Consider the following 13141-nt stretch of genomic DNA (forward strand, 5'->3'; position numbering starts at 1 on the left):
ACCCCAGACCAAGTGCTCTGCCACCCCCTGTAGTTATCCAGCCCCAGTGTGAATGCAGAGCTGTTTATTAAGATTTTATTGGTGACAAAAGAAGTTAAAACAAATTGACCGAAAATCAAAAAGTTACATTGCCTTGGTACAGATGCTTCTTGATTTGGGGGACTCATAGCAACTGTTGCTAAGGTGGAGAAAAAAGCAAACAGCACAAAGCAGAGGCAAAGCATTCCAAGGAACAGAACAGGGTGGGTGGGTGTCACCCATGGGGACAGTGCACAAGGGGTAATAGCAAAAACCTATCCAAACTCTATGCAGCTACCAAAAGAAGTGGGAACCGAAAGCACTGCAGCAATGGTAATAAATAAGAGGCCTTGCCAGAAGGAAGGTGGCCTGTGTGTCCCCCGTCTCTCCCATGTACCAGCTGGAATCTGGAGGCTTTGGGATAAGGCACATGGGGAGGGGGATGCTGGGGGTCAGGGTCATCAGGGCCTGGATAGGCAGGGTTAGGGTTAGACAGTCCCCAACTAGGTCCCGCCAGGGAGGCTGATCCCCGTCACGGTGTGCGAAGAGCTGGGGGTGACTCCACCAGCAACAATAAATGCAAGTTGCAACCCAGACCCAGGCAGAGGCCCCTTGTACCACGTGATGTGACAACTCCTTCAAGCCCTTCGGCACAGAACCAACTTATTTCAGAAACGTATTCCCTTTCCCCGCCAAAGTTAAAATGACCCCACCTCATCAAAACTGTGCCCGCAGGTAGAAGGGCTCCAAACTAGTCAGGTAGGGTGGGGAACAAGAGGGGATGGGGCATTCAGTGAGCCTAACTGGCCACAGCGACGGTGGGAGCCTCCCTGGGAACGGGGACAGATCCTCCTGGCTGGTGCTTTCCACCAAATCCTCAGGAAGGACCCTGGGGAAGGAGCCACTGGCCAGGGAACTGCCACCTTCCTGCCCTCTGGCCTCACGGCCAGTCCTGCCCGAGGCCCCTCCTGCGGGGCCGAGTCCACGGCACACGGGAAGCGCTTTGCTTCTCGGAGTCCAGCAGAGACCACGGAGTCGCCTGCCCGGCCCGGGACCATGCTCCCTCACTGCCCTGACGTACAGGGAGAAGCTGCTGGAAGCTAAAACTGAAAAAAAAAAAATCCTCCTCCCGTCACAGGTGTTGATCCTAATCTTGAGTTGTTTTGGCATGTTTAAACTTCGTTTCTGGAAGCTTCTCGCATCTCCCAGGTCCACCACTAAGATTTGAGAGACAAATTCAGGAAAGTATATTTTTCAGTACTCCTTTGAAAGAATCTTTAAAAAACAAACAGAAAAACACAAACCACCATATTTTCTTTAAATGAAAACCCTCCTAGAACACAGGCAGTTGTGAGCGCGGCGATATCAGAGCCAGCGTGGACAGAACCCACTCTGAGGGGCTCTCCCGGCACGGCTGCCACCGCAAGGAGCCTGCTCAGCACAGAAACGCGTAGTTTTTCCTGCTAAAACGTAGTCCCCTTTCAATAAAAGAGAAAAAGAAAGAAAAGAACAGAGGAAAGGGCTACTCTGAGATGAGGGTCTTCCTCCCTCCGCCCTGGTCGCAGACCCAGGTGTGGACGCAGCGGGCGAGCGCTGGGCTCCTCGGCGAGCGGGGCTGGCGGGGCTCGCTGGCGGGCGGTCCTCCGTGGCCGCCCCACCTCCCGCTCTCCCTTCTCCGTCTCCTCGCCGCCACGTGCCAGCAGTGGGCGCTCGCTCTGTCTCGGGCTCCTCTCTCCCTCGGGTACTCCTCTCCCTCTCCTGTTGCTCACAGTGGTGCTTCAGTTTTAGCAGTGGAAAACAGGTATCCATTTATTTTTATTTTTTATTACCCAGAATAAGATGCTGATGGACTAAGCCACGTAGCTTAGCTCTTCCGCTGCCACCTGTTGGGGAGGGAGGGAGGGCAAGAGGCTTCAGAGAAAGTGGGAGCCGGGGCAGCTCCCGGGCCTGGCCCAGAAGGCACGGACGGGGCTTTGTCCCCGACTCCACTTGGCACCTGCGTCCTCATGTGTTAAACATGACCTCAGAGGCCGGCCGGGTACCCAGACCAATGACTTCCCACCCGGAGAGAAGGCAGCCAAGAGTTAAGGCTGCTGAGCCTGTGTTGTTCAACAGCGGTACGCCCCTTCTCCCAGCATCACTGCATCCCACTTTCCGGTCACACAGTCAGGAAGGGGCAGAGGAGCAAGCCCCAGGCCTATGCTTGCCCTGCTCAGCCTTGTTACAGATGGAGAACCATGAGGCAGGGCCCTCGCGGGCACCTAGAAGCACCCCGAGGCACCCGTGCACCTAGGAGCTGGGGCCCTCGCCACCCTCACAACCTGCCTCGTCAGGGCGAGGGGTACGTCCACTTCCTGGCTGCCCACCAGGAGCAGCTCTAAGACTCTCTGGAGAGGACCGTGGCACAGACGGTGTGCATGAAGTTCACATCCCCCAGACACTAAGAAGAGGTGCAGGGACCCAGAGTGACAGGTGACAGGATGCACTGGCCCCTCGAGGACTTGAGACTCCCATATTTCCCGAATTTTCCTACAAGTCCAGATCCCAGCGAAGACCTCCTCCAGAGGCCAGCTTGCCTTCTAATACTGGGACAGCCCCGTCACTCCGCCGTGCTGGTATGCCCGCTCCCCCTGGTACGTGGAGTCTTGCGACAGCGCCACATCAATCTGTGACTTAAACTCATCTCCAAGGTAACTGTCCTGGAAGACAAGGTTGGAGAGATGAGCACCCAGTCGAAGGATGCGCACTCACCCTCCCAGGCTTGAGAACCTGCTCTGCGTCCAGCCCATCACCAGCCGCAGGGAATAATCTGGAAACTTATCCTCAAGCCTAAGTGGCAGGAAACCCACACTGGTTACTTCACCATTGGACACACGCTACCCAGGACAGTATTGTGGATGGAATGTTCTAGACCTACATTCCCCCTGCTAAGGTCTTTAGGGGTGAGTGTCACGGGGTCTGCATGTGTGAAGAGGGCTCCCTGGGCTGGTCTGACATTTCTGTGGGTGTGAGACGTCTCAAGTTAAAGTGGCAGAGGGCTCACCTGGGACAGCTCAGGCTGGGAGAGGCCGGGCTGGCTCATCTGGGAGGGCTGGCTCATGGAGATGTAGCCCTGGGTCAGAGCGCCCTGCGAGAAGGGCTGTGACGCCACATCCTGGCTGGCCTGGCTATTGGGGAGATTCGTCTGGCTGGGCCCAGGAAGCCCAAAGCGGTTCTTCTGGCGTCCCCCACGACCAGTCTTGCCTTTTGGGGTGCCCCGGCCTGAAAGACAGCCATCCAGGGTTCCTTGAACGAGGTTCTGAGCCTCACAGACAAGCACTCCTGCTCAAAGCCTGGATGTGAACAAACTCCAAGGCCAAACTGCTTTTCCCCATGGGATGCCACTCAGTGCTCACCTGCGGCTGGCCCATTAGCTTGTCCAAAATACCCCGGTGGCGGCATGGGCGGCATGACCAGGTTGAAGGGGATGGGAATGTTCATGGCAGCCACGTGGCTGGGGCCAGCACTGATCATGCCAATCTGGTCATGGGTCTGGAAGTACATGTTCGAGGGCCGGCCTATAAGACACAAGGTGAACGGCAGGCATCACACTGCATCCAGATGAATCTGTTGCCTGCCCACAGCTGAAATGTCTGTTTGGTCCTGTCACTGCTTTGTCTGCCCCAGCGTTTCTTGGTGCGTCCCTAACAGCAAAGTCACCTGATGCAGAATCTCACAACTCAACCCCCTCCCCCTCCCTGCACCCAATAGCCTCCTTGAGGCTGGTGCCTGGGAAGGCACCTTTTCTCCCAGGGGATTCTGAGAATCACTGGCCCATGGGGATCTGAAAAACTGAAACCACTATGCATTTCTAATTTCTTAAAAAAAACCTTTTATGGCAAATGTTATATTCATATTACATGCTACCACTGCCACCCTGCCACCCCCCGATCAAAAGAAAAAGACCAAGCTTGACAGACGAGCAGATCTCACTGAAAGCAAAAGCCCCCAGGGCAACCTTGGGTGTACCCAGACCCACGGTGGCATCAGGGATGAAGTATGGACCCAGGAAACCCCCAGCCACACGGGGACTCGTCAGATGTGGCGATAAGAGATCTGTTGTTCTTCAAGAACACAATCCCTGGGACTTCCCTGGTGGTACAGTGGTTAAGACTCTGCGCTCCCAGTGCAGGGGGCCCAGGTTCGATCCCAGGTCAGGGAACTAGATCCCACATGCATGCTGCAACTAAGAGCTTGCGTGCTGCAACTAAGGAGCCCGCTTGCCGCAACTAAGGAGTCCGCTTGCCGCAACCAAGACCCAGCGCAACCAAATATAAGTAAATAAATAAATAAATAAATATTTAAACAGACAAAAACAAAAAAACACAATCCCCTGTCTGAGCCCAGGGACAGGGAGAACACTGGGGCAGGGAAAGGGGCCTTGCCAATTTAATGTGGAAAAGGAGCAGCTGGGGTGCGCCTGCCCTCAGGGTGAGTGGCAAGCACATGAGAGGTTTAAGGCCAATGTGAAACTCGGGGAGGTGGCACAGAGTCATGGGTGAGGCAGTCACCCTCCATGCGGGCTGGTGCAGGGAAGGTCCCAGGAGGCAGGAATCTGGGGGATGAATGGGAACCGTCTACAGACTGGCTCAGGCAAGAGTCGTCATCCCAGCAGCAGGATAAGGCTCAGCCTCAGTACATACGGAAGCCTCACACAGGAAAAGCGGGCATGCGCAACCCTGAGGTCTGACAGATGGAGCTGAAGCTTGGGGAAGCCGCGAAACCTGAAATGAGGCGGTGGGTGTGACACCCCCACTGAGAAGGCGAGCGAAGGGCAGGCAGGGTGGGGTGTGAGCACAGGGGCAAACTGGCTGAGCTGCGTGCGGTATTTGTTGAGAAACCGCTGTCCATTGAGCTGTATTATTTTAAAAACATCTGGTTTTTAGAAATGGCCAAAGACCAATTATTTGATTTCTGACAAGGGAAGCTGAGAAAACTCTGTCAAACAGGCTTCTGTGGACCAAGGCTTGGGAGGCCACTCCAGGAGTAACAGGGCTGGAAGCTGTGGGCGTGGGAACGGTCAACAACTGTGGGGCCGGGCCGGTCCCCTGCAGAGACTCACCCTGGCTGCTCCGGTCATAGACCGATCCTGGGATGATGGCCTCCCGGGCATCATACATGGCTGTTGTCATGAAGCGGGCTCCCTGCAAAGGGTTTAGATAAGTGAGGAATTTATCATGTTGACACAAGGAAGAACTTCCAAAGATCTGGTGGCCTGGGAGGTGGCCAGGCTGCACTGAGGACTACCCCGAGGTTTGCCGGCTTTGGGCCTTGTGTGCTTTGGGCCTTGCCTGCCCCTCCTCACCTGACCTGGTCTTTGTTGCCAAACATTTCCGTCTCTGGGCTTCAGCTCAAGCAGCATCCACTCCCTAGGCCCCCAGAGCACCTTGGGTTTGCCAAGTTCCCTAACTGCTTGGGTCTGACCCCTAGGTGCCACCTGTGACGTAGCATCCCATGAAGTCCAAGGCCAGAAAGGCCTCAGAACAGCAGGGAGACCTGGCGTGGGGGGGCTCTGTGGGGACAGACCTGCATGCATGGCTCCTGTTCACACACTGACACTTTCGGCGCACCCTCAGCTCACACTAGTCACGTGTCACACCTGCCATCACTCACTGCCACGTGCCCGGAACACCGGCTTGGGGAGGACGGGGTTCCCAGCAGTCTCCTCCCCGCCTCCCCGCCCCCTGCCCGCGGCCGGCCCTCACCGGGTTGATGGTGTTGACCAGCTTCCTGGGCTTGCTGAACTGCATGAGGCTCTCCCGCAGGTTGTTCAGCGGCCCCTCCACCAGCACCTTCTGCTCCTTGTAGTAGTTCAGCAGGTGGTTCCAGAGTGGCTGCTTGGACAGGGCCTTCGGGTTGCCCACAATAATGACCCCATATCTGCGAGACGTGGGCACAAAGAGCGCCGTGCTTAGGGCTGCACAGTGAGCAGAGCACTACGCAGATCGGTCCAAGGCAAGAGCAAACGAACTCGAAACCCAAGTCCAGAGTAAAAGGTGCCCAGGCAGCTCTCCTGGCACCCCGCCCACCAGGCACCCCTCCTCTTGCCACACAGGAGCCTTGGGTGCCACCCTCGACCTCCCTAACCAGACGCCTGCCCTGCCTGTGCCAGTGCCCGCCGTGAATGCTGGGGACAGGTGGGTAACTGCAAGCAGAGGTGACTTTCACTGGAGCCCACCCTGTAGCTGCCGAGCCTACACCTGGGTTTATTTGAGGGCAGATTTCTGTGGAGCCCAGATGTCAAAACACCTCTGTGGGCCGATGAGCTCAGAGATGAGTCTCCTTGTTTGCAACCACGAGTCAGCCTCCTGGGCACTATGTCGTAAGTGGCCCAGGCAGGCTCCACAGCAGCTTCGGGACCCCTGATGGGCCGGGCATGTAACTCGAGGCCCAAGCTGAGCTGCTAATGGATGCTCACACTCATCAGGCTGTGCTGGGACCACCCCCGCCCCTGCCAAAGCTGGCCACAAAACAAACGGGGTAACAAACGAAAACCAAGGTGCCCTCAGTGGGGAAGGAACCAACATGCGAACGTGAGCCCTGCTTGGGGCTGGTACGATGGTGGCTGTTGTCTGGTGTCACGTGGGGGTAACACGGGGTCCACCTTGCCCTCTGGGTCCCTCACCATTTCAGAAAAGTTTTATTCCAGAACTGAACAAGGCAAATAGGACTAAAACATTAGACTCATGGATTAAACAACTTGACAAGGACACTCCGCTGTTGGGATGGAATTTCCTTCGAGACTGAGGCCACAGAAAGCCACCAGGACACAGAAACAAAGACAACTCATGAGTGAGACGTTCTTTCCGAATTGCTGCTGGAAGCCCTCTGACCACTAGCACTGGCGAAGCCCCTCTACCATGCCCTGTGCCCCAGCCCAGGGTGCAGCTGGGGTATGAGAATTAATAGGAAGAGAACCAGGCACTGAGCAGCCTCTTGGGCCAACCCCTCCCAGCGCCTCAGAAGGACTCCTATGCAAGAGAAGCCACCAGCAAGGCCCAACAGGACTCAGTCCTCCATACCGTGCTCTGGTCAAGGCCACATTAAGTCTCCTGGGGTCGTTTAAAAATCCAATGCCTTGGTGCTCATTCGCCCGCACACAGGAAAGGATGATGAAGTCCTTCTCGCGGCCCTGGAACGCATCCACGCTGGCGATCTCCACCTCCTGCAGGGGCAACGGTCACGGTCAGCCAATAGGCTTCCTTCAAGGACCCCTCAGCCTGGTGTGCTCAGCCTGGTGTTAAGATGCACCATCAAATCCCAGCAATGAGCCTGGGACCTGAAGCCTGCAGAGCCCCTAGGTGCTGGCCACCGGCTCACTGCGCCTCTGCCACAAGGCGGTCAAAGGTCAGTGCCTGGGGTAGGAGCCAGCAGACCGGACTGGGCGCGCGCACCTGGTAGAGCTTGGTGTGCAGGGAGCCACTGAACTGCATGTACTGCACCAGGTAGGAGCGCTGGCCCTCATAGGGCGTGATGATGCCGATCTGGTCTGGCTTGGCGCCCGCCTTCAGCAGCTTCGTGGTGATCTTCTCCACATTTGCAGCCTCCGTCCTAAGAAAATCAGGCTTTCACTTCCCAGGCTCCACCTGTGGGCTCCTGAGACCCCCCCCCCCCCAAGGCTGGAGGCTGTGGGAAGCTCAGGGGCAGTTCCGCCTCCAGCACGACCCTGGGAAGGCCCTGCCCAGTGCGGCCACAGCTGGGCTGCCCATCCTTTACCAAGAGAGTCATGAGGGATAGAAAGGCTCACGCGTGGGCTTATGAAGGATCTGCTCAACATAAAAACATACGCTGAAAAGATGAGATTGGAAGTAGGCTGTTGGTTTAAGTGTCTGAACAGAATAAGGATGAGGGGGACAAGGAAAAGTTTCACCACCACATTAAACAAAACCACAGGTTAGCAGTCACTGGACAAGCCGTCACTGAAGCCAGGAGACGCCACAGATGAATCACTGCTTACCTGTTTAGGTAGGAGGTGCCTGAGCTGGCAATCTCCTCTTGGCCCTGGGTCACGTAGAAGAACATCGGTTTATCCGGTTGGGGCCACTGGAAGTCAAACCCCTTCTTCACACGATCCGCTGTCATCGTAGAGGAGAAAAAAAGAGAATATCCTATCAGAGAAGAAAGTGTAGGCAGTCTGGACTGAGCTAAGGTGGAGAGCTGAGTGGAGGCCATGCCATCCTGGGCAGGCACACGGTGGGGCAGGAAACCGCAGGCTCCAGGCAAAAGACCCAGGTCTGCGGGCCCGGGCCAGGCCACCAAGTACCGAAACTCCCAGGAACACCTGGCACCGTGTCTGGGATGAAGCCGGCTCACTGGCTGAAAAGATCTCACTGGTTAGTGCTTTCTGCAGTCTGTTTAAGAAACCTGTGTCTGGGGGCTTCCCTGATGGCGCAGTGGTTGAGAGTATGCCTGCCGATGCAGGGGACGCGGGTTCGTGCCCCGGTCCGGGAAGATCCCACATGCCGCGGAGCGGCTGGGCCCATGAGCCATGGCCGCTGAGCCTGCACGTCCGGAGCCTGTGCTCCGCAACGGGAGAGGCCACAACAGTGAGAGGCCCGCGTACTGCAAAAAAAACAAAAGAAAAGAAACCTGTGTCTGCCTCAGGGTAACGAAGATATTCTATTTCCTTCCAGAAGCTTTATGATGTACCTTAAGGGACTCATATGCCCCTACAACTGGCTTTTAAGAACGACACTGTTGGGACTTCCCTGGTAGTCCAGCGGTTAAGACTCTGCACTTCCACAACGCAGAGGGTGCAAGTTTGATCCCTGGTTGGGGAACTAAGATCCCAAATGACACGTGGTGTGGTTAAAAAAAAAAAAAAGAATGACACTGTTGAGCTGACCCCATCTTGTCACACACCAGGGCCTGTGGACACATGGGTCTGCCTCTGGACTCTATCCTGGGCACTGTGCCCAGTGTCTCTGCGACTGCAGCTTTACAGTAACTCCTGACATCTCCTAGTATGAGTTGCCACCTTCATCAGGCTCTTCATGTTCGTCTTGGGTGCCTGGTCCTTACAATTTAAAAAAATCAGCTTGTCCTGTCACATACCCCACCCACACCTTTGGGAATTCTGACTGGAGTTGTACCTGATCAACAGATTAGTGTAAGAAAACTGGTATTTTTGCATGAAAATAGCCTAACACTGATGAAGGAAGCTTGACCCATGAGAACACGTTGTATGATCCCTTTTATGTCAAGCTGAAAATGAGGCAAAGCCTCAACCTTTCAAGCGAGGGCAGTGGCTGGCAAGCTTGGTGACCTGCTCACTGCTGGCAAACGCTTAACCACCTGCTGGGGGTAAGGCGAGGGCTAATCTACAGTGCTGGCCAATTTCTGTGGTGTAAACACTCCCACCACCACTGATGTCAGGCTATCCTGAGTCCGTGGGTCTGGGCAGGCACCCGCACTGCCCTGGACAGGGGTCACTTCAAGGCTGCAAGGAGCTGGTCAGGTTGTGCTTTTAGATGCAGGTGCTAGTTACACAGGTGTGTTCACTTAGTGAAAACTCACTAAGCTGAACACTTAGGATCTGGGCACTTTTTTACACTTCAGTAGAGAGTTTAAAAAAATATACTCATGGGCACTGATGGTTCAGCAGTGAACCACCACCACCAACCCCTGCCCTACAGAGCCGACGCCGTGGAGGTAGGTGGAGCAAGGTGGGCAAGGGTGTGAATCACGGTTAAGCGGTGGCTTTCCCAACAAGTGTCAACCGCGTCAGAGAATCACAAACAAGCTCCTCATGGCCTGGCCTTTTCTAGCCCCACCACCCAACAGACCAGCAGCATTCTAAGTGTCAAGACTGCATTGCACAGCAGCCATGGGGCCCCGGCCAGGCACGCACACTTTCGGCCTCAGTCTCCTCACCTATAACGTGGGCTAAACAGGCCGACGTGGTGGGCTGCTGGCATTAATGAGACACTAACTGGTTCTTGAATGAATGCTGGTCTCAGAACCCCTTTACACTCTGAAAAGTTGAGTTCAAACAGCTATTGTTTTTATGGATTACATCTACTGATATTTATTGTATTTTAAAACCCAGAAATCTAAAATATTTTAAAATTCATTTAAAGATAAACATATTAACTTACAAATATTTTTTTATGAAAAATCACTGTATTTTCCACTAAAATATATATTTAGTGAATTTTCGCAACTCACTTCACTATCTGGCTTATTCTACTCCTGTTCCCAGTCTCCCATGAGCCCTTGCAGCATGTGAGGATGGTCACAGATGCACGTGGTTGGAAAAGGGAAGCGTGTTTTATGACCTTTCCTACTACTGTGGAATTCTGCCCAATTCTACAGGAAAGCTGGACGGGAGGTCACCCTGCAGGTCAGTGACGATGGCCTTTCTACTCTGCCCTGCATCTGCATGGCCTTTGACCCCCCAGTGACTTGGGAGCACCCTTGCTGGCCACTGGAATGGCAAGTGCCTGCTCACCCCGTCAAGCAGAGCTTCCAAAGGCTGACGCACCTGACATCTGTCACCACCAAAGATCTCATCAGAAAATCCACGCAGCATTGGGAAGACTTGATCAGCTTATGCTAGGGAACATGGGTTTTCCAAAATTCTAATTTTGGTGTGAATTCTCAGATTTTATCACTGGTGATGAATATTCTCACTTATTTTCCTTGAAGCCACAGGCTCACTTTGGTCACTTTTGGGAAAACGCCTGCTAAATACCCCAGTCTGTATAACCAGTGTGTGAGTCCTTCCTTCAAGCACCTCACACCCCTGCCAAGTTTCTTAGGAGAACGTCCTCTCCCATCACACATAGAATCACAAGAACATGCACTCAGGGATTAGTAAACTGAGTACTCTTTGCTTGTGCACCCAGGCTGGTGCCTGCCACAGGTGCGTGGTGGTGACGACACACAGCAGCCTGGTTGCACCACTGACTCATGCTGAGGTTTCTGCGCCATTAGCGTAAGTGTCAGCACAGCCAAAAGGCACACGATGTCCCAGTGTTACTACAGAAGTAGTCTGGCCTTGGTCGTGCAGAGGTCTTTGAGACCCCCATGGCCCGGACTTTGAGAACCACCGATAGAGGAAGGAGCGGGACAGGCAGTCAGCTCTGCCACCCCCTCTTGTGTGTGTTGTGTGTGATGCGCCAATGGTGGAAATGCTCACATAGTGACTGAATTTTACGAGGACGCAGGCTCCCCCTTGCCCACACCACGAGAATGTCCCACAGTGCACTTTCTGTCCCACTGACCACTGCATCTCTCTGAGGCGTCCCCTACCCACAAGCAGTCACCACGTAAGGCCACTTAAGAAGGAAGTGACAGGAGGTATTGTCTCCCCAGGCCCCCCACTCTGGGCCGAGTATTACCTGCAGTGACACCATTCTGAAGAGAGCCCTCATAGAAGATGTTGGATGGGAAGGCACTGAGCGCAGGATGCATCCGATACTGGACCTGCAGGCGGATGGGACGGATGCCCAGCACCACCAGGCGCTCAAAGAGCGACTGGGACAGCCCGGCCTTGGCCGCCTTCTTGCACATCACCACGGGGCCCAGCTGGCAGTGGTCGCCCACGAGGATCAGCTGTGGTGAAAGGCCCACACAGGTAAGAAGCTCAAGCATGGAACAGCCTAGACGTCCACTCAGGGGACTAAGAGGGCCAGGGTCCATACAACCACCCGGCTATGTGAATTCAAGTGGCAAGATATGGCCTGGGGGTGGGAAAACTGCCCACCACATACATGGAACACGCAAACTTGCACTCAGAACCCACACAAAGGCACTCTGTGCCAAGTCCACCCTTTGAAGACCCCCTCAAAGGGCCTGCTGTGCATCCCTCTGTGCTCTGGCAGGGCATCAAACAGCACTACAGGACACTTAAAAACAAACCCCCAGCACTAAGAATTACACAGAACTGGAACAAGAGAGAATGCACACCAATTTTCAAACAAGACTATAATGGATGGGCTGTGGCCCACCTGCTTGGCTCCAAGGACCACAGGGACCATGCACTCTGGCTCGGTGGCCTGGGTGCTCTCGTCGATTAAAATGGATCGGAACTGCATCTTGGCGAGCCTCGGGTCCCCGGCGCCCACACACGTGCAGCAGATGACATCTGCATTCTGGGGAAGAGAGTGCGCCAGGCATCAGGGCACCTGCACGGCCAATGTTCCCAGATCCCCAAAGCAGGCAGGACGGGACACAGACACCATTCCGGTCCACGCCCTCCTCAACAACTATGGAGATAAGTGGTCCCTCCCTGACAACATCTGTCCAGGGTGCAATGACCCTAACTTTTGAGATCCTAAGTGGTTGGGCTTCACTCCTAAGAAAGAACTTGGCGCCTTGAGACAGCCTCTGAGGGGCAGTGCTAAGCCAAGGGCACCATGCTCATGCTGAGATCCACTTTTGGTTGGTTCATCAGCAAAGAGCAGGAGACAGCGCTCCAGACCTGCCCCCTGCCCCACCGCGGGTACGGACCAGGTTCCCAAGATCCCAGCAGCAGGGAGGCTGGCGGGAAGTGGAATCTACCTCAACAAGATGTCTCTGTGTGATCTCAGAAAAGCATACGGAGGAGGGTATCAGAGTTCTCTCCTCAAATGCAAAAGAACAAACTAACTAAAGGTGCCATCGTGGACTTAACATATCCAAGCAGGTCCTTTAGCCCAAGTGAACAAGACAAACGCCCAAAGGCCCAGGCCAGTTCCCCCGGCAGCAGGGCAGGTGAGTTCACCATGAGCAGCTCCCTCTCGGCAGTGCGCTTCAGGGCCCGGTATCGCTTTTCATCCGCAGACGACAGCTCGCCAGTCTCATCCTTCAGCTGCTGCAGCTTCTGGAGCTCCGGCATGCTGCAGACACAGGGGCACATGAGAGGGAGGCGTGTGCCGCCAGGGCCTGCCCAGGGGAGACACACCTCACTTAAGGCCGGCTACCCGACACCCACCTGTCCATGTTCCTGATCTGGTTGTGCAGGGCCAAGAACGACACCGGGGAATCGATGGCCTCTCGGCTCTTGGCACAGAGCCGCACGACTTTCAGCCCAGTCTGGTGGATCTTCTCAGTCAGCTGATCCACGGCTATGTTGCTTGGAGCACAGACAAGCACGGGCCTT

At 55.0% G+C, this 13141-nt stretch overlaps 1 protein-coding gene across 3 annotated transcripts in view; it reads right to left on the reverse strand.

Moving 5' to 3' along the window:
- Positions 1 to 93: 93 nt before the first annotated feature.
- The window catches only part of UPF1 (UPF1 RNA helicase and ATPase), a 36077-nt gene continuing 23029 nt past the window's right edge, over positions 94 to 13141 (reverse strand). For all 3 annotated transcript variants that reach the window (XM_082835691.1, XM_082835690.1, XM_082835689.1), the window contains 13 exons: positions 12974 to 13138; positions 12764 to 12878; positions 12009 to 12152; positions 11400 to 11613; positions 8015 to 8132; positions 7452 to 7608; positions 7080 to 7222; positions 5763 to 5937; positions 5120 to 5201; positions 3414 to 3575; positions 3062 to 3279; positions 2595 to 2717; positions 94 to 1901 (listed from right to left, as the gene is read on the reverse strand). In XM_082835691.1, coding sequence (XP_082691817.1) covers positions 2598 to 2717; positions 3062 to 3279; positions 3414 to 3575; positions 5120 to 5201; positions 5763 to 5937; positions 7080 to 7222; positions 7452 to 7608; positions 8015 to 8132; positions 11400 to 11613; positions 12009 to 12152; positions 12764 to 12878; positions 12974 to 13138 — 1813 coding nt within the window. In that variant the 3' untranslated portion in view covers positions 94 to 1901; positions 2595 to 2597. The remainder of the gene's footprint in view (positions 1902 to 2594; positions 2718 to 3061; positions 3280 to 3413; positions 3576 to 5119; positions 5202 to 5762; positions 5938 to 7079; positions 7223 to 7451; positions 7609 to 8014; positions 8133 to 11399; positions 11614 to 12008; positions 12153 to 12763; positions 12879 to 12973; positions 13139 to 13141) is intronic.

This window comes from Leucopleurus acutus (assembly GCF_964270905.1).
Source record: "Leucopleurus acutus genome assembly, chromosome: 3".
In the NCBI taxonomy this organism is placed as follows: domain Eukaryota; kingdom Metazoa; phylum Chordata; class Mammalia; order Artiodactyla; family Delphinidae; genus Leucopleurus; species Leucopleurus acutus.